General features: G+C 46.7%; 1 protein-coding gene across 1 annotated transcript in view; it reads left to right on the plus strand.

The window, feature by feature from the left end:
• Positions 1 to 25,043, plus strand: part of Vwf (von Willebrand factor) — a 132,930-nt gene that overhangs the window by 86,517 nt on the left and 21,370 nt on the right. Inside the window, exons 28-41 of the mRNA XM_034512425.2 lie at positions 1,946 to 3,327; positions 5,681 to 5,797; positions 5,890 to 6,030; positions 6,309 to 6,452; positions 7,564 to 7,728; positions 8,594 to 8,637; positions 8,945 to 9,122; positions 14,718 to 14,938; positions 16,284 to 16,476; positions 16,711 to 17,052; positions 18,743 to 18,942; positions 22,761 to 22,863; positions 23,311 to 23,385; positions 24,875 to 24,979. Of these exons, the coding sequence (XP_034368316.1) occupies positions 1,946 to 3,327; positions 5,681 to 5,797; positions 5,890 to 6,030; positions 6,309 to 6,452; positions 7,564 to 7,728; positions 8,594 to 8,637; positions 8,945 to 9,122; positions 14,718 to 14,938; positions 16,284 to 16,476; positions 16,711 to 17,052; positions 18,743 to 18,942; positions 22,761 to 22,863; positions 23,311 to 23,385; positions 24,875 to 24,979 (3,410 nt within the window). The remainder of the gene's footprint in view (positions 1 to 1,945; positions 3,328 to 5,680; positions 5,798 to 5,889; positions 6,031 to 6,308; positions 6,453 to 7,563; positions 7,729 to 8,593; positions 8,638 to 8,944; positions 9,123 to 14,717; positions 14,939 to 16,283; positions 16,477 to 16,710; positions 17,053 to 18,742; positions 18,943 to 22,760; positions 22,864 to 23,310; positions 23,386 to 24,874; positions 24,980 to 25,043) is intronic.

Raw genomic sequence — 25,043 nt, forward strand, 5'->3', positions numbered from 1 at the left:
GGGGGAGTGCATTGTAATATCCAACGTGTGTAATCAGCATGGGGTAGTGAACACTTCTACCCACTCTAACTGGGCATCACATCCAATCTGAGGACCAGTGTCTATGAATATTAAGGATTTTTGGGGGATCTGTGGATGTGGTAAGGAAAAGGAGATGAGATTCTTGGCCCCCAAGTATAACATAAGCATCTTGGGGCTGTGGTCCAAGCCACAGGCTTTCAGAACCGGGCAGGAAGACATTCACTACTGTCACCTTGGGCTCTTGCTGGAACAAACTCTGGGAACCTGGCTTTGGACAGGTGAGGGGTCCTAAGGGTGATTCCTGGGCTTTCTGAAGTCCTGCCTTTAGGTAGGGAACATTTATTAAAATGTTGACAGAGTCAGCGCCACTCCCTGACACCAATCAAGCCTAAGGGGAACTTCGGCTCACTGGGGAGGGGCTGTGGCTGCAGCTGCCAGAGCCAGATCCTACTGCCACCATCTGTACAAACAAGAGTGAGCACTGCCCAGGGTGAATTTTCTAGCAAACACAGGAAACGAGGAAGTATGTCACTCACGCACCGTTAACCAGGGATCGAGGCCATAAATTGCCGGATTATGAGGAAGTAGGAATTAACTTCCCAGTAAGATCCTACCCACCTTCCTTGCACTGAAACAGACATGAGGAATAAGGGAGGTGGGGTGGGGTGGGGTGGGGGGCGGTAATGTTCACTGCCAGCTTACTTAGGTCGTCCAGCTCAAAGGAATGAAAACTCTAAGCATCTCCTTGTCCCCTCAGCTGGCCCGCAGAGAGGCACATGATGGTCTACATGAGTGTTTCAAGGCAGGTTGAGGACACTGACTGGCAGTGAGGCCATGGGTCATACTCAGGATTTAGGGCACTGCCCCCTTCTTGTATTTACTGTAAAGATGGAAGGCTTAGGGTACAGAATGGAGGAGGCTCATCCTGTGTGGAGCCCCACCACAGCCTATCTTGATTCCTCTCATGGTCTGGCCTACCCTTTTGCTTTCTAGAGCATGGCATGGGTTGTTGAAGAATACAGTAATTACAGAAGGCTGGAAACTTGTCTGGTACTAGCGAAATCTGTAGGCTGGGCAATGACTCAACACAGACTTGTGGACATCATGGAGCCAGGCTTGAGGGCTAGCCAGTACTTGGTAGACAGCGTGTCTCCCATCTGCCTGTTGGCAGAATGGGCGACGGAGCTATCGTCCGTCACTTCTTAGATGCGACACATCTAGTCCTCCCACATCTTGTTTGTGCTAGATGGAGCAGTGATTTTAAACTATTATCCGTCTTCATAAAATCTTCATACTCTAGTCTGTCTTCTTTTCCTTGAGGTCCAGCAGCATTAAACACCGGTTCACAGTCCATATGGTTTAAGTTCTCATAATATCTATAATGGTTTCTAATGTAAAGCATTTATCTCCAGCAGAACATTTACAAGTCCCAGCGTGTGCCAACATTTTAGAATGTTATTTGTCCTCAGAGACACTTATAAGAGGGTTTGAATTATAATTAAATATTAATGTGGCTAGAGACATAGATTGGAAGGAAATCAACATTAAATGGTTATGGAAGGCTTAGAACAGCAGATTATTTTTCGGGTTCTAAGATGGATTAAAGCTTTAGTAAGCCTCTGCTTCCCCCTTTCCCTGTCTCTGTCCCTCTCTTGCTGTCTCTTTGTTTTTGTCTGTCTCTGACTCTCTGTCTCTCTCTTCTCTCTCTCTCTCTCTCTCTCTCTCTCTCTCTCTCTCTCTCTCTCTCTCTTTGTGTGTGTTTTTAAGAAACATCTTGGAAAAAAAATGTCAAAAATGGCATCTCACTTGGGCGAGATGTGCTTGATGGGACCAGGCAGGACGTTCTATGGGGGACCTTCGAGGCGGTCCTATCTGCCCATAGGTCCTTCCTGAATCATCGTGGTTTCTTTCCCTTCTGCCACAGTCACTGTGATGGTGTGAACCTTACCTGTGAAGCCTGCCAGGAGCCCGGAGGCCTGGTGGTACCCCCAACAGTTGCTCCAGTCAGCTCCACCACCCCATATGTTGAGGACACCCCTGAGCCCCCCCTGCACAGCTTCGACTGCAACAAGCTACTGGATCTCGTCTTCCTGCTGGATGGCTCGTCTGTGCTGTCCGAGGCTGAGTTTGAAGTGCTCAAAGCTTTTGTGGTGGGCATGATGGAGCGACTACACATCACTCAGAAGCGCATCCGTGTGGCAGTGGTAGAGTACCATGCCGGCTCCCAGGCCTACTTTGATCTCCAGACCCGGAAGCGGCCCTCAGAGCTTCGGCGTATCACCAGCCAGATTAAGTATACAGGTAGCCAGCTGGCCTCTACCACCGAGGTTTTGAAGTATACGCTGTTCCAGGTCTTTAGCAAAGCTGATCGCCCAGAGGCCTCCCGTGTCATCCTGCTCCTGACTGCTAGCCAGGAGCCCCCACGGATGGCTAAGAATTTTGCCCGCTACGTCCACGGCCTGAAGAAGAAGAAGGTCATCTTGATCCCTGTGGGCATTGGGCCTCATGTCAGCCGCAAACAGATCTACCTCATTAAGAAGGAGGCCCCTGAAAACAGGCCCTTTTTGGTGGATAGGGTGGATGAGCTGGAGCAGAAAAGAGATGAGATAATCAGTTACCTCTGTGACCTTGCCCCTGAGGCCCCAGCTCCTACTCAGCCTCCACGGGTAGCACACGTCACCACCGCGAGTCCAGGGATCTCCGGGATCTCATCACCGGGACCAAAAAGGAAGTCCATGGTTCTGGATGTGGTGTTTGTCCTGGAGGGGTCAGACGAAGTCGGTGAAGCCAACTTCAATAAGAGCAAGGCGTTCGTGGAGGAGGTGATCCAGCGCATGGACGTGAGCCCGGATGAGACGCACATCTCAGTACTGCAGTATTCACACACTGTAATGGTGGAGTACACCTTCAGCGAGGCCCAGTCCAAGGAGGATGTGCTGCGGCACGTGCGGGAGATCCGCTACCAGGGCGGCAACAGGACAAACACCGGGCAGGCTCTGCAGTACCTTTCTGAGCACAGCTTCTCTCCCAGCCAAGGAGACCGGGAACAGGTACCTAACCTGGTCTACATGGTCACAGGAAACCCTGCCTCGGATGAGATCAAGAGGTTGCCTGGAGACATCCAGGTGGTACCCATTGGGGTGGGCCCCCGTGCCAACATGCAAGAACTGGAGAGGATCAGCAGGCCCGTCGCTCCCATCTTCATCCGAGACTTTGAGACACTTCCCCGAGAGGCTCCTGACCTGGTCCTGCAGACGTGCTGCTCCAAGGAGGGGCTGCAGCTGCCCACCCTCCCCCCTCTCCCTGGTATGCTGGTACCCAGTGTAATGACCTTGTACTGTGGGCATTATCTAATGATGCTCTAACCCCTGGGCTTTAGTGCTAACTTCTGGCTCTTGGCATGTGCTCAAAGCCCTGCATCAGCCCGCTGGTATTTGTCCTACCTTCCAGGCAGGGAGCTTCACTGTCATTCTTTTGGTGGAAAGGGTCTCCTCCTATTTGCCTGGGCTCATAAATTCAGTGGTGGTAGAAGTCCATTGTTAACATTTAAATGGTACAGAGAATATACAGAAAAACTTGCACATCTCCCAGCCCAGATCACCTTCTGCCTGGCCGGCGACTTCTGCCAGTTTTGATGATGGTTAGCTGTCTTTTGCTGGGGCACAGAATTATTCCAAGTACTTTATGTTCTTAGAAGCAAGGCGGGGAGACCAGGTGATGTGTGCAGGTTAAGGATGCGGATCCAGAAGCAGGAGTCTAGAACTGCCAGACACTAGCTGATAATTTTGGGCTCGCCAGTCTCCTCATCTATGAATGGTGGATATTAGCAACTATCCGTGAAATGCTTGAAACAGTATCCGGCACACTGTGTTGGCTTAAAAAGTGTTGCTGTTACTGTTGTGCATTAATTAATTAATTAATTCATTCATTCATTCTTTGTTTTGAGTTGGGATCTCACTATGTGACCCTGGCTGGCCTGAAACTCACATATAGACCAGGCATGTCTCAAACTTACAGAGGTCCTCCTACCTCTGCCTTCTGAGTTTTAGGATTAAGTCATTGCTTTCTTAACCTATACTGGTACCAACTCAGTAACTAGTTTGTCTATTTGTTTCTGTCATCAGACAGACTTAGGTTTGAACCTCTGGCTTGGTCCAAGCTAGGCAAGCACTCAATCACTGAGCTACCCAGCCCTCTTTCCCTTTTCTTTCTGAGATGGGATCTTACTAAATTCCCCACACTGGCCTTAAACCTACTCTGTAGGCCAGTGTGTGTGTGTGTGTGTGTGTGTGTGTGTGTGTGTGTGTGTGTGTGTAATAAGCCTTATAACTTACAGAACTCCCGAGTAGCTAGGTTGACAAGCTGGTGTCCTCACAGCAGAAGAACCGGTTACTTTTAGTATCTTTCCATTTTTCTGGTTTCATTTGTAGCCAGCTTCACAGATTGGTTAATATTGCTTTGATTTTTCTGCTAATAAGAAAAGTACCTGGGTGGTCAGTGTGTGTTCTGGCTGGGCGTTTCCTTCCTATGGCTGCAGCTGTGGCCAGCTTGAACTGGAGTGCCTGCCATTTGGGACTGGCATGGGACAGAGAAACTCTACCTGCCCTAGAGACTCAAAAACACACAAGCCCATTTCTTTGCTTTTTAAATGAATGTTTTTAGTTAACCCATAAAATAATGGGGTTTACTATATTTTTGTACATATGCTTCAGAATACTTTGCTCATATTTATTACCCTGTCCCACTATCCTGCTCTGTCCCTCTTGCTGGCCCCTCCCTCCCTCCCTCCCCCCCTCCCTCCTTCCCTTCCTCCTTCCCTCCCTCTTGTCCTTCCTTCCTTCCTTCCTTCCTTCCTTCCTTCCTTCCTTCCTTCCTTCCTTCCTTCCTATAGCTTCCTTTCTACTTTCATTACACACACACACACACACACACACACACACACACACACACCGAGAGAGAGACATATATGACCACACAGTTGGTATATAAATTCTTAGATTCAGCATATGAGAAAGGATGTGATGTGTGTGAGTTATTTCACTTAAAACAGTGATCTCAGTTCTGTCTACTTCTCTGTGAATGACACGACTTCCTTCTCTCCCAGGCACAGATGTCATGTTTTCTTGACTCCTTCAAAGGTCAGGGTCACAGCCTCTTTCCCAGTTATACGCTGTTCTGTCTCTTTCTCCTTGTTTCATCCAGTTTTATACCCAAGAACACAGAAGCATATTTTCTTTCTCTTATTGTTTAGTTAATTCTCAAAATTATGAGTCTTAAAAGTATATATGTGTGTGCGCGCGCACACACACACACACACACACACACACACACACACTCCCACGGCCCCCTTCTTCCCCATAAACAGCCCCAGTTACTTTTCCTGCTATTTAGAGAGCGCAGCCTCTTGCTTTCATTTGCAGGCATTTGCACTACCTGTACACAGAGCTGGAGTCTTTTCAATGTCTGTCAATCTAGTGAACCCATAGATTCAGAAACCGTCTCCTCTGTCCTTCTACCTGTCCCATTCCTGTGCTCTGACCTCCCTGGCAAACATGTGCTCAGTGGAGCCCTGAAGAGCCGCTGGCTGCTGTGGGGGCTAATGGCTGATCTTCCATCAGCACCCGTGACCGTGTACCCATTTTCTTGTTTCTCTCTGCAGACTGTAGCCAACCCCTGGATGTGGTCTTGCTCCTGGATGGCTCCTCTAGCTTGCCAGAGTCTTACTTTGATAAAATGAAGAGTTTTGCCAAAGCTTTCATTTCAAAGGCCAACATTGGTGAGTGATGCCCGTGCAGCTGCCGGGGAGGGGGAGAGGGTCTTCCTGGGGTTCATTGATTCTAAATGTTTCCCTTCTCCTTTTCCTGTTAGGACCCCACCTCACTCAGGTGTCGGTGATACAGTATGGGAGCATCAATACCATTGATGTGTCATGGAATGTGACCCAGGAGAGAACCCATTTACAGGGTTTGGTGGACCTCATGCAACAGGAGGGCGGCCCCAGCCAGATTGGTAATGCTTAGAGCCAGGAGCTCGATGTAGAACCTGTGTTCTGATCCTGATTCTTGGCTTAAGTAACTGAGTGATCTTGGCCAGTAACTTTACTCCTTGGTCTGAGTTTCCTCTTTTGATTGGTGAGGAGCTAGATGGTCCTCTGTGTCTCTTTTCAGTCCCACCGAGTTTTGCTCTGAGTCGTAACTGTTCATCTTTTGAATGTACCACGGGTCAGCCTTAAGCCCAATGCTCCGTCCTTGTGATCAGTCCTGACTTGGACCATTCTTTCCTCTCAGGGAACGCTCTGGCCTTTGCTGTGCGCTATGTAACTTCAGAAATCCATGGAGCCAGGCCTGGAGCCTCCAAAGCAGTGGTCATTGTCATCATGGATACCTCCTTGGATTCAGTGGATTTAGCAGCGGATGCTGCCAGATCCAACCGTAAGTGTCCAGCACACAATCCCGAGACCCCACTAAGATGCTGCAGGAGTGTGTGGGTGGGGGTGCCCTTTCTCTTCTTTTTTCTTGAAGTGTTGGGCATTAAACCCTGTGCTTTACACACATCAGACAAATGCTCTACCGCTGAGCTAGGTTCCCAAGCTCTCTTCTCATGCTCATCCCCTTGAGTGACCTTATTCAGTGTCACGGGTCAAAATATATTTATGGACCGCTGACCTCAAGATTCAGACTTATCACCTCATTACAGCCTAGGCCTCCAGACTGTTTCTTATCAGCTCTGCTCTGGCTTTACCTAGCTTTCTTCTGTTGTCATCTTGTTTGTTCTTTGGAGCTGTTCAAGTTAGAAATCTCAGCCCCCTTGGCTCTGCCTTTTCTCTCACACACAACCCAATCAAATAGCTGCGTCTTCCAAAAAAAAATATTGAAACCCTTGATACTCCATGCAAACCCCGCCGCCTCATACCTGCGAGAGTGCGTTAGCTTTCTGACTGGAACACCAGCTCTCATTCTCTCATGGCTCATCGTCAATACAACAGCTGCACAGATGTTATGTGGTTGCTGTGTCTGATGGGGCTTTGCACGCTCCAGGCTTCACTTCCTCTCTTGCATGTTCTGTCTCCTTTAGCTTCCCCTCTGGGCCTTTATACTTGCTGTGCTCAATGCGTGGGACATTTCTTCCCTAGCTGTATTCATGGCTCCTTCATCCTTACCTCTGGTCGTTCTCTGTAACACGATTATTCTCACTGTGCATTTCCTATCCTTTCCCATTTCATAGTTTCTTGCAACCATCTCTCTACATCCGAAAATGACATACACGTATTATTTTGTGTGCTTGCCGTCTGTGTTCTGCTGGTGTTGGCTATGAGGACAGGAGGCATGAACTTTACCTGCTTGGTATCGACATTGCTTAGAACAGTGTCTGATACACAACATTAGCTCATTAGCACCTGCTGCCTGCGTGGACATCTCCCTCACAGGCTTGCTGTGCATGTGGCTGGCTTGGATTGCATGAGGCTCTGTATGGGCACTAGATGCAGTGTATATGTGGTGTTCATCTGACCATAGACCCCTTTTCGTTGCTTGGCTAATTTAGGAGTGGCAGTGTTCCCCATTGGGATTGGGGATCGGTATGATGACACCCAGCTGAGGATCTTGGCAGGCCCTGGGGCCAGCTCCAATGTGGTAAAGCTTCAGCAAGTTGAAGACTTCCCCACCATGGTCACCCTGGACAACTCTTTCTTCCACAAACTATGTTCTGGTGAGTCTTCCGATATATTCCTTTTTCAATTCTCAAGCAACCGCTACCACCCTGACTACCACCAAACCAGAAAACCAATGAAAACAAAATTACCACTCCAAAGACTCAAAGATACCTGTATATACAATTTAGTCTTAAATGAAGCTTGTCACATGGACCAGAACTTTTCACATTTCTGGTTGTGAAGGTGCACACTGCCACCTTTAGGGGTCTCTGGAGAATTTCCAGATACTGCTTCTGCTTGGACTCTCCATCTGGATTTTTAAGGAGAGGAAGTCCTGGCTTGTTTGTGCTGAGGAATTTTGGATGAAAGAATTGGGAGACATAAGTAAGGAACCCCAGCATCCTAGTAGGCCATGGTCCTGTGCTACTCTCAGTATACATGTAAAGGGCTTTAGAAATACACCATCGAATCCAATATTGAAGGACCACAGGCTAAATTGATTTTAGGTTAGAAACATGTTTTGTTTTGTGGCCTGGTTTTATATATTAATGTGATTAGTTTTAAATTAAAATCTTCTATAGCGTTATGGACCCTTCCTGATGGATGGTAGTCATCTTGGCAGCAATCATTAAACAGATCTCTTTCAAGTTTTATGTGGTCTGGCTTCTCCATCCCTGCCCCCCCCCCCGAAGGTATGGAAAGAGAAAATGAAAGTGACTGCCATGTGATAGCTAACGTTATCACAGTTATTAACCATCATAAAGTATGTCTGAAGGGCCAGAGGACAGTCATCTCCTGTGTCCTTGTACCCCTAGTGTGAAACCCGCTCACATTCCTTAGAGCTGTGCTCCGTAGCAGGTGTTGAGACTGTTTAGATTCTTGGTGATGTGGGTGACTAGAGTCTTTCTGTGTCTGTTTCAGGGTTTTCTGGAGTTTGTGTGGATGAAGATGGGAATGAGAAGAGGGTAAGTCCCTTCCTGCTGACTCGGGAGGATAGTTTAGAAATACATGTTGGGGCTTTTGTAATATTGACAAATTACTCTACTTGGTCTTAGATTCATTCTCCTGCATGTTATTAGCCTACTGTGTGTGTGTGTGTGTATGTGTGTGTCCTTATGTAAATTTTGTGTTATGTTTCTTGTCTTCTGTAGAACTTTCTTCCTGAAAGACTGCTGTCCAGCCCCAACCCATCCTGAGAGGGTTGGGTGGACTTGGATTTGGTGTGCCTCATCCTGGTTGGTCCTTTCTCAAATCTGTTTTCTCCTTCTGTAGCCTGGTGATGTCTGGACCTTGCCAGATCAGTGCCACACAGTGACTTGCTTGGCAAATGGCCAGACCTTGCTGCAGAGTCATCGGGTCAATTGTGACCATGTTCCCCAGCCTTCATGTTCCAACAGCCAGTCTCCCGTTCGGGTGGAGGAGACCTGTGGCTGCCGCTGGACTTGTCCTTGTAAGTCTTTCATTTCCCAAGTCGATGCTGTGTAGGGGAGCAGGGTTTCATTTTGCTGGGTAAATAACCCTTGTGGAAGTGTCATCACCGTCCCATCAGACACGTATACTCCTTCCCTCTTTGGGAGACCCTCCCTTCTCCAGATAAAACAGAACCACAGGAAGCATTGCTTTTCTGATGTTCACAGTCAACTTGGCCACTTCAAGTTAACTCTTTAAGAATGTGCATCACGGAGATGTCAGACGTTTAGCTGCATGCACGAGGCACCTCCAGAGCCTTGCTCTTGAGCTCTATGGTTGTATGGGGCTGCATGCAACTGTATACTATCAGGTGGCCTGGTATAAGAGCTGGACACAGGTCCATCCCCTGTAAGCCCTCTGCCTTACTGTTACGAAAAATGGCCTCTGTGATGGCTTGTCCCAGCAGTGGAGACAGACATGATTGTGGGATACAGTCAGAACTGGGTTTCACATCTCGCTCTCCCTTCAGAACACATTTAATGGGATACATTTCCATTCTGGCTTAGGTGAAAATGGTCCCAGAGCTCCTGTTATAAAGAATTCTATGGCCACGTCAGTCATCAGACAGTCTCAGTCTGTAACTAGATGGCTGTGCAGTGATTGAAACTTTGAACTTGATTAGAGTTTAAATACCTGCCAGGACACAGCTTCCACGGACCGCCATTGGAAAAAAAAAGTGTGGGCAGTTTTTCTCATAGTTGGGAATGCGAAGAATGGGAATCCATTCTCATAGATGGATGGGCTCAAAAGGCCCCACAGGGCTGTGCATAAGCTCCCTTGAGGCTTTCCTGACATCCTGCCCTGGGCTTCTTCTGTTCCTAGTCCTGGCTGGCTGCTAGTTCTCCACACAAAGCTTCCGGAGCCTTTATATTCAGTCTGCTGTGACTCACTCTCCATCAGACTCCTGCTCTTTGGCAGTTCTCTTAAGAAGGACTGCTTTGAGTACAGCCCCAGGCCATCCCTCTTAGCTCCCATCCAGTCTGCAAGTTTAGTGCACCCTTATCCCACCACTGGGACCTAGTGAGGAATTCTCCAAACATTGTCTCCCTTGCTGTCTGGCCACCTGTAGCCAGAAGACCCTTCAGAAAAGAATCAAACACTAATCCTGAATTCCCTGTGACTGAGTGAGACACAAATGTATCTCCTGCTGCCTGAGATTCATGCTCACTGGGTGTGGCCCTCTCATTTGTGCCTCTTAGGGGATGTACAACAGGAGGTACTCCTGTCAAGGTAGCAACAAAACTAGATTGGGGAGTTAACTACGCTTAAATTGAAAGCTCTTTGGGAATTAGAAGTCTCCGTTAAAAATAATTTTATTGGTGTCTATTCATTGCACATAGTGATGATGTTCATAAAGTCAACAGAGCTATGCCTCTGTTCCACGGCTCTAACATCCACTGATGACTGTTTACTGATAGTTTTTTCTGTACTGCTTGCCCAGTAAGGAGGGATGTCAATTCCCATCATTCCCATCACATACATTAGAATTCAATCAAAAGGAAGAACTTCCCCACCTCTCTCATTAGTTAATTGGTCAGATCAATTATTTATGTTAATACAACCATGTCATGGATTCTTACCTTTCTCTGATTTGAATAGCCAGTGGGCTAGTGTCAGTGGTTTTCTTGCCTTGAGGGTCCCAAGTGTGGCCCTGGGGTACCTTTGTGATTTGACTTTAGTCCCTTCCACATGTTTCCATCCTTCCCTTTCTCAGACATCAAGAAAGCTTGAGTCTCATTGTCCACAATACGTTTGGCTAATTCTAGAAGACACGGGATACTGCTCCACAATCCACACAAAAAGCAAGCCCACCGACTAAAGCATTTGTGTGCAACCCTTTCCGTATGCAGTCTCCGAGTGAGATTGGATTTCCAGCATTACTTACGTTAGTTGCCCCCCCCCCCCTTCTCGGGCTATGCTGTTTACTAGTTTTGTTTTTATTGTATTTTTAAAATAGTGTGCTAGTCCACATTGATGGACGTTACTGTGACATTTCCACATGCATGTGTGGGCTTTGATGCTGCTCACCTCCCCTCTTCTTCCCCTCTCACTCAATCATTCATTAATCGGGAAGTCAGTTTTTAAGAATGCTTTTTTAATGTCTCCGTGGCCTTCCCATCACAGACATTACCCCCCCACCCCCGTCTCATTTCCCTCTGCCTCAGTTCTTGATTCACTTCTGCATTCTTTCTAGAAGAAGATGTTGCTCAGGGGTTACATAACTTTGTACATTGTTTTTGACAGTTCTGTGATGGAATTTTTTTTTTCACCTCATGAACTGTTTGATACTTTTACCTGATGCCTGGCAGGGGTGTCCTTGATTTTTTAAGTTGAATAGTTTTGCTTCTACTATAAAAAAAAAAAAAAAGCAAACCAATGTGTGTGGGGGAACCAGACATTTGCCACATGTTTTCAACATCTAGATTTGTGTCTTCCTTAAGTTCCAGAATCTTCTCCTGAGTCAGACTCACTCTTTAAATGTCAATTCTATTCTCATGCCTTTTAAAGGATTCCACTTCCACACTGTCTCCACCATCTTCACCTTCCTGCTGGCTTCTTGCTCTCTTCAGTGTTTCTCATTACATTCTCATTTTGGTCTATTCTCCCTGGGCCCTTCATTTTGTGATTTGATTTCAGCTTGGTTCTTTTTTTCCATCTTTCTTTCTTCAGAGCCCAGTCAACTTTGTCAACACCAATTTCTGTTTTGTGTATTTCTTTTATTGTCTGTTTTCTTTTGTTTTGTGTATGTGAGAGCACATGCGAAAGTCAGAGAGCTCAGTTCTTTCCTTCTGTCAGGTAGGCTCTGGGGACAGGAGTTGGGTCGTCAGTCTCAGCAGCACGAGCATGTCACTGGCCTCAGTTCTTCTCTTAGTGTGTACAGTTCTTATTTGAGGTGGGTTTTATGGTTTATAAAGTTTTGAGTATATTTTAATTAGTGTATATTGCATTGTACAGTTTTCTCCTGTGACATTTTTTTTTTTTTTTTGGCGGGGGTTGGGGGAGAGTCTCCATTGAGTGAGGAGTCACTTTTAACGTCATTTTGACAGACTCCTGCCACTGTCTTCATTGTGTGATCAGGGGTTTAGGAGGTTCACACTCAATGGAGCCAGTGCAGGAAAGCTATCTCCTCAAAATATGCCTAGAATTTTATGACTTCTGGTGTTTTAACTTTTTAAAAATGTCTTTCCAGGCCCCTGGTTTCCCTCTTTGTTCCTTTTTACGTGTCCCTTCTCAATTGCCAAACACCTTCCCATTTCCTTCCCTTGGTTTTTGTTCTGGGAATCTGGCACTTCACATGTGCTAGGCAGGCACAGTACCACGGAGCTGTTTCCAGCTCCCAGAGTCTCTTTCATTCTTCATGTTTGTCAGTTGACTTCGGTAGTGTGTATCCATTGTTCTCTACAACGAGACTAAAGGTTTAATGTGGTGCTCAGTTGTAGATGCTTCTCTGCTCTGTAGAACGACTCTGAGACACCCCAATGTGGAGAAAACGAGAGAGGAGATAGAGTGGATCCTAGGGCACGTTAATGAGTGGCATAATTTGGAAAATATTTTTTAGCTCTCTGAGAACACTTTATTGTGTATGCCCCAGCTTCTCAGTCTGTAGTTGGCTTACTTTAACCTTTCCTGTGTCACAGGAGTGTGTCACACAATGGAGTGTGTCAGTAGATGTATGTGGCTCATTACAACAGGAAAGATGGATCACTGATTAAAAGCACTTGGTGTTCTTCCAGAGGACCCAGCTTTGATTCCTAGCCTCCCACATGGCAGGTCACAACTCTGTATAACTCCAACTTCAGAGGATCTGATGCCTTCTGGTGTCCATAGTCACGCTGGATGCACAGTGGTGCACAGACACACATATAGGCAAAATACCCATAAACAACTAAAAGAAAGAAAGACAGACAGACAGACAGATGACAGACAGACCTTGCCAGTAAACAGGAGTACACTCTGATGATTTGTTGAAAGATAAATCAGTATTCTGAAAATGGAAGTACCTAAGTTTCTATATGCCTTCCACACTGTTGAATTTCATCTGTGGCATTGACTTAGTCATAAGATTTACAGATCTATCTATCAAACATAAACATTCATGTCACTTACTATTAGGCTGGTGTCTAATCTCGATGGCAACTCTTATTGACAATTCCCAAGGGTAATGGTTGCAACCCCATTAGGCAAGAGAGACAGGAGAGGGTCACTGAAGTCCAACAGTTTAACTATGCTCTTAAGCAACTGGCAGAACACAATCCAATTCTGAGCTTCGTTGGCTCTAACTTACCACGTCACAGTTGATGTGGTGGTGGACACAGCCATTCTGGATAACAGTCTTTGTCTTGGGATTTAATGACTCACTGTCATTGGTAATTGAGACTGTTTCCTTGACATGACACTGTTAACAGCTGAAGAGTAGGTATTATTTTACTCAGTTCCCCACAGCTATGTCAAAATACCTGACACCACAAAGTTAAAAAGAAGAAAGGTTTATCTTCACTCACAGTCTTAGGGGTTTGTTTGTGGTCACATGGATTCATTTGATTTTTGGACCATGGTGAGGTCGTTCATTCTAGAAATAACATGTGTCAGGAGAGGGCTGCTCACCTCATGGCTAGGATGGAGGGGCTGGTGTGCTGTGTTCCCTTCAAGGGCACACCCTCCATAACCTAACTTCCTTCTACTCAGCTAGATCCCTGGATGTCTTTCAGTGCCATCAGCCAGCAGGCAAGCCTTTGAGGTACACTTACTCAAATCCCAACAGGCCTTACTAGCAGCATGAGTACCCTCGGGATTGTGGCATTCAGCCTGTTACTTGGAAAGGGATACATGTTCAAGGACTTGGGTGGAAGCCATGGAGACTGTCCAGCTCTGAGAAATGGTACAGCCAGCCCTGCCAGTCACATGCTGTGTTGATAATCACCTGCAAAAGTTGGCAGTGCCCAGGCCTAGTTATGAGTAAGGGGTGTTGGTGGGTCTCACTGAACTTGCCTCTCATTGATTTATTTTTAAAAATTCACTTCAATAAACAAATCATGATTTGTGTAAAAGAGTCATCTCTAATGTCATTGAGACCAAGGCTCACTTTCAAATCTGTGGCACTGGTACATTCAAAGCGGGGATATTCTCCCCGAGCCATCTTATATGAGAAGCACAATGGTTAGTGTTCCCAAATTGTTTTACTAGGGACCTTGAGAATTTGGTGATTATGTGAGTGACTGTGGGTCCCCGAGTGAGCTCTGAGACCCGACTGTTTATTTTGGCCCAGGAAATATTCCTCCAGTTTAATCTCTTACGGGATGAGTCACTGCAGTCACTAATGCTGTTAGCTGGAGGGGCACGTGTATCTTGAGGTGAATTCTCTTTACAGTGAGGTCGTGAATAGCTTGCTTAGCTCCTCATGCCTTCAACATTACATTACACCCTTGAAGCTTCACTTTCTATCCTGGACCAGCTCCCCTTCCCTCACCCCAGCGGCTGCTCACTTTGTCTATGTGCAGCATGCGTGCCTGCGTCACCGCAGGCGTGCACACGCTGGGCTGGTACTGTCTGTGTAGCATTTGCTTTCTCCACTCAGGTGTGTGCACGGGCAGCTCCACTCGGCACATTGTCACCTTTGATGGGCAGAACTTCAAGCTTACCGGCAGCTGCTCCTATGTCGTCTTTCAAAACAAGGAGCAGGACCTGGAAGTCATCCTCCATAACAGGGCCTGCAGCCCTGGGGCAGTGCAAACCTGCATGAAGTCCATTGAGGTCAAGCATGCTGGTCTCTCTGTTGAGCTGCACAGTGACATGAAGGTGAGAGGAGTTTTCTGTGGGGTCCGCGGCAGGGGCAGAGCGGAGCTTCGGGAAAACCGCATGGAGCTGGTTTTAGCTGCTGCCGCCTGGGAGTCAGCCTTCCTCTGGACTAGCAGGGCACTTCCTCCTTCGCTGATGTCCCTTGTCATCTCCCTGGTCTTGGCATGATTTCATATTGCTCTGGGAGAGCGGATCAGTTTTAGATAGCAAGTTATGAATTTAGTCCCAGTTTCTGGCATTGATAAGAAACTAGGTTGGCGCCAGGACCATGGACACAGTAGGCATTATGAACCCAGTGCTCAAGGCCCGGGGACTTTCCAAATAGAAATATTTAGTGCCTAAGTCAGGGCCTTTGAAAATATTTAGGGCCTCGACAAAACGTATGGCTTCAAAATTTAGAGAGGAGACTGCCAACTGCCATAAATAAACATTCTATTAAATGCTTACAAAAGGTTATATTATGCCAACTTCTTTACTCGTTCATTTAGAAATCATAAATATTTCATGGCGTGAAAACAACTTGTAGACGAGGTTTTTCTCACTTGGTAAGAATCCCTGAGTATGAACACTAATTGCTGAGAAGTCAGAGTTAGTCATATATCAAACGAGGAGCTCACAGCCAAAGGAATCTTAAAATCAGAGTGATTAAAAAAAAAACCCTTCCAAGATTTTTTTTACAACAAAACTACATTTGCTGCCAAGTGTGAGTACATTTTTAATATCTTTGAGGCACTACATGGAGAGTCTCAGAAGGAAGACGGAGGACTTGGAACCATGGTGGCAGGTGCTTCTTCCTGGAGACGGTGCCCTAGTAGCTGGTGCAATGGCAATTTCCCTGTCCTATTGGGAAGGGGTCATCCTTGCCTACAGAGGTGCACTGACCAGGTTCCTCAAAGCCCTGGGCTTTCTGGTTCAGGGTCATGCTGCCTGCATGGTCTTATATAACTCTATGCAGCCTATATTCAAAGCCTCTTTATTCTGGAAGAGCTGCTGATGGGCACCAGGCTTTGTGGGTGACTCTTCAGTCAAATAAACCTGAGGAATGCAAGGCACCTTCAGTAACTTCAGCAAGAAGCTGACAGAGTGGTTCTCAACCTGTGGGTCACGGCCCCTTTGGGGGTTGACTGACCCTTTCACAGAGGTCACCTAAGACCACTGGGAAGACACGGGCATCTGCATCACGATTCACTACAGTAGCAAACGCACAGTTATGGAGTAGCAATGAAAATAATTCTGTGGCTGGGGGTCACCACAATGTGAGGGACTGTATTAAAGGGTCGCAGTGCTAGAAAGGATGAGAAGCACTGAGGTGGAATGGTTGGTGATCGTTCTCTTGTCTGAGCAGATGGCAGTGGATGGGAGACTGGTCCTTGCCCCGTACGTGGGTAGAAACGTGGAAGTCAGCATCTATGGTGCTATCATGTATGAAGTCAGGTTCAGCCATCTTGGACACATCCTCATATTCACACCACAGAACAACGAGTTCCAACTGCAGCTTAACCCCAAGACCTTCGCTTCGAAGATGTATGGTCTCTGTGGTAAGAAGGGGTTCTCTCTGCTCTCTTCTGCTTTATATTCCCTTCTGTGTTTTCTCTCTCTCTCTCTCTCTCTCTCTCTCTCTCTCTCTCTCTCTCTCTCTCTCTCTCTCTCTGTTGGTGCTTAGATTACCGAATCCTGTTTCAAGCATCCAGTAGCGAGGGGATAGAGCATCCTTGCAGGTGCAGAGTGGCTTCGTCTTTGCCACTGCTGTCCTTTTGTTGTTGCTGCTCCAGGAATCTGTGATGAAAACGGGGCCAATGACTTCACGTTGCGAGATGGCACAGTCACCACAGACTGGAAACGGCTTATCCAGGAGTGGACCGTGCAGCAGCCAGGGTACACATGCCAGTCTGTTCCTGAGGAGCAGTGTCCCGTCTCTGACAGCTCCCACTGCCAGGTCCTCCTCTCAGTGCCATTTGCCGAATGCCACAAGGTCATCACGCCAGACACATTCCATACCATCTGCCAGCAAGACAGTTGTCACCAGGAGCGAGTGTGTGAGGTGATTTCTTCTTATGCCCATCTCTGCCGGACCAATGGGGTCTGTGTTGATTGGAGGACAACTGACTTCTGTGGTGAGTGCCCACATGTGCCCCTGAACCTTGGAGACAAACCAAGAATAGGCTCACTCATGCTGTCTGATCTTCAGAGTCTTATCTGCCTAATGGACATCAAAATCCCTGTGTTTCCTATTAGGAGCCACCATGTTAGGACCAAACAAGACTGCAGATACAGAAGTCCTTCAAATACAGAATTTTTTTATATTCAAATAGTTGTGAATTTGATGTTTTAGACACAGGTAGATATTAGCTAAGTGTCTAATTTGAAATCCTACCAAGCTGGAATGAACGTCCATTGGGCAGGATCTTGAAGTGGCGAGGGGCCTTTTTTCTCTTTGACTCCTCAGAACTGCTTATTTACAAACGGAAACGCTAGTGTAGATCTGGCCCGGTCAAAGCCAGCCTTCCTAACTGGATCTGCTTTTTGCTTTTCATCTAAAATGCACAGAACACCAAGTCTGATATGGTTCCTGTTCTTACTGGGTGAAAAAAACAATGAAAGACACCCCAGTCGAATGGAATTGTTTGCTTTTCAAACCTGTGTGTCTCAAAGTCCACCATTACAGAGTTCTCAGCCTCTTTAACCTGGAGCTGAGGTCGTGGGCAGCTCATCTAGTGATTGGCTGAGGACTTGGGCAGCTCAATTAGTGATTGGCTGAGGACATGGGCAGCTCGTTTAGTGATTGGCTGAGGCCATGGCAGTTCGTTTAGTGATTGGCTGAGGACATGGGCAGCTCAATAGTGATTGGCTGAGGACTTGGGCAGCTCATCTAGTGGTTGGCTATTCTCTTAGTCTCCATGCTCCTCAATTTTGGTAGAGTAGAGCAAAAGACCTGGACTGCTCCACTCCTTCCCCCCCCCCCCACCCCCACTTTGGGTTCTTGGGTTTTATGTTCATGAGGATGGTTTGCTCTTACTCCACCTGCCTGCAGACCAAGGGGCAAAGGCTGCTTTCTGCATGGTGGAAAGCCTCTTCTATGTTTATTTGCTGTGTGTGTGTGTGTATCTTCACTGTTTACTGTTCACACAGGGAAAAACACTGTGCTCCAGATCTTTGGAAACCACTGTGTGGATGTGGGAGGGAGTTTGCCAAGCCAGGTTATAATGTGAGAGGGGAGATTTTTTTGTAGCTTCTCTCTCAAGGCCTTTCCTCATCACCATGGAGTCTTTATTTAAGAAGATTTTAAAAGGCTCAGATAGATCTGTTTTCCATTGGAAGAACATTAAAGCATTTCCGTAAGTGGTTGGGATTAGATTTGGCTGCAAGTAGCAGAAAAGTAGGAATTCCTGTCATTTAGGTGATCAGAGGGAGGTGGCATCATTGATGCTGGGCATGGCCATCTTCCCCCATGGTTTAAGATGCAGCTCTAGGTATGAGATGCAGGGTCCAAATGGCAGTACAGAAAGGAGGCACGGTTGTCTTTTAAAAATAAAACAGATTCCTGGAACCCACCCATAGGATACTGCCACCTTCTTCTAGTCAATTGGTCAGAACGTAGTCATGTGATTGCACTTACCCACAAAGGAGGTATTGCATTCCTTATTCTGAGTGGTTGTATGCAGGGCAAAAGATCAGTGGAAGGCGGAAGGATGAATACTGGGGAAAACTGGTCGTGTCTGCTCTAGCAAGTTTGTCAGATGTTGGCTGTCCTTGTGCTTCTGGCTGCCATAGGCTATAGAGAATGACCTCATTCTCTGTCTTCAGCTATGTCATGCCCGCCATCCCTGCTATATAACCACTGCGAGCGTGACTGCCCTCGGCGCTGCGATGGGAACACTAGCTTCTGTGGGGACCACCCCTCGGAAGGATGCTTCTGTCCCCAACACCAAGTCTTGCTGGAAGGCAACTGTGTCCCCGAGGAAGCCTGCACTCAGTGTGTTGGGGAGGATGGAGTCAGACATCAGGTAGGAGCCTGGCTTCTCCTTCTCAGTGGGTCAGCCCCTCCCCCCTTCCACAGCAGGGTTGACTCTTACAGAATCACAGAGGGTTAGGAAGCCAGCATGTGGAACACCTTTGGATTCAGATGTTGGTCTCCCATGGCTTAGCTGTGGCACCAACATGTTAGAGCATCATTAGTGTTTCTGTTCATGCATGTTGAGTGATAATAGGAACCCAGGAGGGAAGGAGAAAATAATGTTTTATAAGGTGATAGCTGCCATTTTCAGACATACTTTTTATACTTTATATATTATCTTCATGTTTCCTAAAGATTTCTTTCTCCAGGCATTTGTAACCACAAATTTGTAACCAAAAATTTGTAACCTGTGGCCAAATGAGTTTAAAGTGCACAGCTAAATAGTTCAGGACCTTTCTCCATTGCAGGAGTCCTTACTGCTTTTAATGGACTAATGCACCATGCAAATGTTTCAGCAGGTTTTTACTTCTTTGATATATTTGATTATGAAGTGCTCGCATGTGTGTGTATGTGTGTGTATAAAACATCTCTTAAACTTATATACTACCAGGAGATGTGTATAAAGCATCTCTTGAACTTATGTACTACCAGAAGATACTACCTTAATCTACATTGCTCCTAAATACAGAAAATCTTTGAGAGGCCAAGCTCAGTTAACTTTTCTGTGGACCCAGCTTGTAGAGATGGGTTTGGACACTGAACTCAGAATTCAAGGCTCAGTGTAACTCCAAAGTCCTTTCTGTTATTCAAAAGGGTCTTTACTGCATTGTTACTGTGATAATTTGCCTGGAAATTATTGTATCACCAATACTGTTAGCTTTCTGGGAACTCATGAGAGCTCTTCAGAAGGCTATTCACTGAACTTTCCCATTGGTCTATAATGGTAGCCTTCTTGATAGCATCTATAGTTGCAAGATTAAGTGCACAGTAGTCCTGCCCAGTGACGTTACCAAGCATGGTAGATGTAGGAGCCTCTTTGGCTTCTAGTAAAGAGGATGCACCCTCTAGACCTAAATCCATCTGCATCAAGGAGAACCTTTTCCCCTTAATGCACCAGGTGGAGTAACTTACCTCTGTAGTCATTAGTGGTAAAGTAGCCAATCAAAGAGAAGAAACAATAGTCACACAGCTATCTTGTTTTGTCCACGACTTTGTAAGCCAGGAAGTAGATAATTTTTGATTTCCTCCAAATCCCTGTAGGGTCATTATCACATGTCACATATGGTTAATGGATGAGAAGTCCAAGCTTCCTATGGCGTGACTCATATAATGGGACTGCTGTTGACAGCACCAGGTTATCCTGTGTTGTCCCAGCCCTGCCGTGGACCCCAGGAGGAACTAACTGCTAGCTAAGCACCACTCTGGCTGGGCATTGATGTGAGCATGCACAACTGATAACACTACTGACTGGGCGGGGTCTTTTGCTTTAGGTGAGTTATTGAGCTGCATCCCAGCAAAGCCCCCCTCTTTCTCTTACTGTGCATAGGTGAGTAGGGGGGAAACCAGCTACACTCTTCCACCATATTTCCCATGGCCGAAGTAATTAGGTACTTGGACATAGATTCCCAATCGAGCTGGCAAAACCTAACATTTCCCTCCTTGATCCTCATGGCTCCTAGGTTCCTGCAGGGTCTAAACAATGCAATTGCATTTATGTGTGGTGTTAACACCCAGTGGTTATTCCAAAGTGAGGGGAAGGGCAACAGGCTTGCTCCTCTCTGAAGGTAGAGATGGTCTTGCCCTCCTTCCTGGCTTCCTGTGGTGAGAAGCTCACTCTATAGAGTATTCCGGGCTCCATGAGTGTCAGATGTCTGCAGGTCCCAAAGGCAGGAAATGTGTGAATTTTATTGTAATGTCTTAGTGTGTTCAACACCCCCCCCCCGTCTCTCTGACTCTGTCCCTCCTTTTCTGTTTTCTTCACCTTCAGCACGACAAATTGGAATAGGCACACGAGTTGCATTAAGGAATCTGTCCAAGCACTGCACTAGTTTGGACATAAGAACATTTTTTTTTTTTAAATCAAGTATAGAATTAATCAAAACCTCTGACGAGAGAACACAGCCGGTTTTAGTTATTCAGAAAATAGAGTTTAAATGGGAGAAAGCAAGTGCTTATCCAACCACCTGCGTTCCCAGCGTCCACTTTAAAGCAGAGAAAGAATGAGAATCTAATATGAAGAACATTTCCATTAAATGAATTTTTAGACTGAAAAAGAAAGCCCAGAAAAATCTTCCTTCAGGGAAATAACCAGGGCTTAAATCTGTTATACCCCGGGAAAAGGAAAAATATTTACCAGTTTCCATAGCTCTTGTTTGTTTTACAAAACGCGCTGTGGAGATGTGGGCTTTCATAGCTGGATCAGATGGGGTCTGGAGTCCTGCACAGGCCGTGGGCTTCTCAAGGGAGCCGCTGCTGGCTTTGCACTGTTTAGAGTCCCACTTCAGTGCAGGGGGACACACATCCTTTACCCTGGAGCCTGTGGCCTGGCACCTCTTCTCTTCTGAGACTGTGAAGCTCCAGCTCAAGCTAGGAGCTGCGTCTCTAATCTTCCAGCTACTGGTGGGTGGTATATGGTGACATGCTTATGTCTTTTGGCTAGCCTTGAACACTTCAGTTTTTCTACGCCATACTCTCTGGTCCCTTTATTTAATCTTGAACTCCAGCTATTCTTAAACCTGTTCTCCCGTGCTTTCATCTGGAATCTGTAGATGACAGTTCAGCCTGCAAGCAGTTTGGGCCTATGTAGCAGCGCCCCCTGCTGGCAGGTTTGCTGCACAGTCCTGTGGTGACTCAGGCTGAAGTACTTTTTCAGGGGCAGTTGATTCTGCGTTGGGGGTGCTTGGCTAAAGCTTCCCAGGAAGGTGGAAATTCTAGAGAAGGAAGTTGAAGGACCATTTTGAGGGTGGTGTCTTTCTGCTGATGGGTTCCAGACCATCAGCCTTGTCAGTTCTCCAGGTGCCTCAGTGGGAGGCAGGTTAATTACCATGTTATCAGCACCACTTTCTGATTTAAAAAAAAAAAAAAAAAGTCTTATTCTTTAGGTACCCGAGGTCCACATTTAGAGAGAGAGAGAGAGAAAAAAAAATCAAAACATTACAGCAGGACTTTCCAGCTGTCACTCTCAGCTTCCTGCCCCAGAAGGGAGTCAGTGCTCTGTGAATCTTCCCAGGGACTCCAGGCCTCAGCCTGAAATAGCAGCTGCAGCTGCTTTGGTTTCTTTTTAATTTTTTTTATTGTTTTTTTTCTCCCTGTCCTCCCCACTACTACTACTACTTCCCCTTCTCCTCCTCTTCTTCCTCCTCTTCTTCTTCCTCTTATTCCTCCTCCTCTTCTTCTTCCCCTCCTTCTTCTTCTTTCTTCTCCTCCCTCTCCCCATCCCTCATTTCTTCTTTTTCTTGGTACAGGTTCTTATATCTAGCCTAGGCTGACGTAAAACTCCAGATCCTGCTGCCTCTGTCTCCCTAATTGCTGGGATTACAGGTATATAGACCCCGACCCCTGCCATGCTCCTCACTCTGCTTTTTTAATGGTTTTCTTCTTCTGGTCTTCCTCTCCTCCATCCTGTTTACAGTCAGCAGCTTTGTCTATTTAACATGTTTCTTTCTGAACAGGGTCCTGTTACAAGCAACACAAACTCAAGTAGACTGGCAAGACCGCCACAGGGCCTTTGACCCACCGTCTTATACCCATATGTCCAGGCCTTCAAGAGGGCAAGCCAAGCCCTCTTGGCTGGAGTACTGACTTACATGACCCGGTGGCTCGAACCAGAGTGTCCTGTATGTCTGCTTAGCCTTGTTTTCCCCTCAGTTCCTAGAGACCTGGGTCCCAGAGCATCAGCCTTGTCAGATCTGTGTGTGCCTCAGTGGGAGGAAGATTAACTGCACTGCACAGCCATGTCCCACAGCCCGAGGTACGTGAGTCTTCCCTGCCTGGTGTCCTGATGGAAGAAGGACTCTGTGGGTCTCCAGCCACCCAGTCATACACATAGCGGACCAATCCAAATAAAGTCCCCATGGAGGGGTTTTTCTTCCTGAGACCTTATTTCTGCCTGCTGCAATCAGGAGTCCCTTTTTGGTACCTGGAGTAGGTACTGTCAGATGTACCCCTGTCCTTCCACCCCAATGCTTGCCTCAGACTCAGAGTCTTCTGAAAGCTAAGCCTGAGGATGTAGCAAGACCCATTGTGAAGATCTGCTCAATCCAGCATTTCATCCCGGTCCCATGGCCCATATCCTGTGAGAGCCCCAATCAGGGTCTGTGCTGGCTTTCAGTGAATGAGAACTTTGAAAACCTTCTCTAGTCTAGACCGTACTTGATTTGTTTTTCTTCTGAGTTTTGTGGCTATTCTTCTCCTCCAGCTCCCACATGTGGCCCTTGTGAAGTGGCTCGCCTCAAGCAGAGTCCAAACCTGTGCTGCCCGGAGTATGAGTGTGGTAAGTGTCTACTCAGCAAATTCCTCCAGGGTCCAGAGCCCAGGCTAGTCCCACGTGGGTCAGACCATAGGTGCTACAATATACTCTCTTAGTCACAGGGTGTGCAAAGGAAGGTAGGAAAGGGCTGGGTTAAAAGAAAAATATTCCAAAAAACCCCGAGCTTCTAACAAAGTAGCTTTAAACGTGAGGTGTAAGAGCAATGATAGCATGGTGGGGGTGGGGGGGGTGGCTGGAGCTACAGCGGTTTGCTGAAGGAAATGTCACACTACCAAATGACGTTTTCTGTAAGATTTTGAGGATACTCGCTATGGGGAAGATCACATTCAGGCCTTCAGTAAGCTGCTGTATATGGAGTGGTGTGTGTGTGTGTGTGTGTGTGTGTGTGTGTGTGTGTGTGTGTGTATGGTGACAGTGAGACTCGGGAAGTTCAGAGAAGGTCAAGTTGCCGCATGACAGGGAGCTAATGACATTCTCATCCCTGTCCATCAAGCGTGTTTGTTAATTCATTCTCCAAAGGCAGAACTTCAAGGGAGAGTGGATGGACCATGGGAGAAGCTAAGGAGCCAGAAAGGAAGCCAGGATTCTAGGAAGTTGATCTATGCTGATGGAATTTATCAGATATCAACACATATCATAGGGGTTCAGTCTGGTTTGAGAACAGATTTATCAAGCAAGTCTCTATTAGTAATAGAGAAAACTGAGCGGGGGCGTCGTCGTCATTAGGTCTAGTCCTCCAGCTTATAGACAAATTTAAGTTTCTGTAATATGCCAGGGACTGCACTTTCATAAGTTCATGAAATCCTTGGGCTAACCTAGTAAGTAACCTGGTAAGTAACTTGGGGTAACCTGGTGAGTTTCCACGGTACAGCGTGGAAACTGAAGTGTAGAGGATTCAGTCTTAGCTGAAAGCTGCAAATGGTAACATACTTAGGAGCATGGTGAGTGTGAGGTAACGCGACATCTGTCATTAGTGATCTATCTATCTATCTATCTATCTATCTATCTATCTATCTATCTACTTATCTATCTATTTATCTATCATCTATCATGTATGCATGTATGTATGTATGTATGTGTATCTATGTATCTATCTGTCATCTATTTATCAACCTTCCTTCTGTGTATCCAAGCATCTACTCACCTAAACCACCTATCATCTGTCTTCCATGCACCTATCTCCTATCCGTATCCTCCCTCCCTCCCTCCCTCCCTCCCTCCCTCCCTCCCTCCCTCCCTTCTTCCCTCCCTTCCTTCCTTCCAACTATTCCTCCCTCCCCCTTCTATCCATCCCTATCCACTTATCTATCCATTCACCATCCATCTAATGTGTCATCCCTCCCTCATGTCTAATCTCCACCCACCGCTATTGGCTGTCACCATCCCCCTAAAATAGTAAAATTCCACAGGAGAGGGCATGGAGCTCTCACTGACATGCAGCACAAGAGTGAACTCACCAAACCTGCATGTGCCTCTTTTTCTTGAACCCCAGTGTGTGACCTGGTCAGCTGCAACCTGCCTCCGGTGCCTCCATGTGAAGGAGGGCTCCAGCCAATCCTGACCAACCCTGGAGAATGCAGACCCACCTTTACCTGTGGTAAGGCCACTGTGGAGTCACTCTCTCCTAGCCTTGGGAAGTCCTCTTCTGTTTAGGGAATCAT

Source organism: Arvicanthis niloticus, chromosome 9 (genome assembly GCF_011762505.2).
Source record: "Arvicanthis niloticus isolate mArvNil1 chromosome 9, mArvNil1.pat.X, whole genome shotgun sequence".
In the NCBI taxonomy this organism is placed as follows: Eukaryota; Metazoa; Chordata; class Mammalia; order Rodentia; family Muridae; genus Arvicanthis; species Arvicanthis niloticus.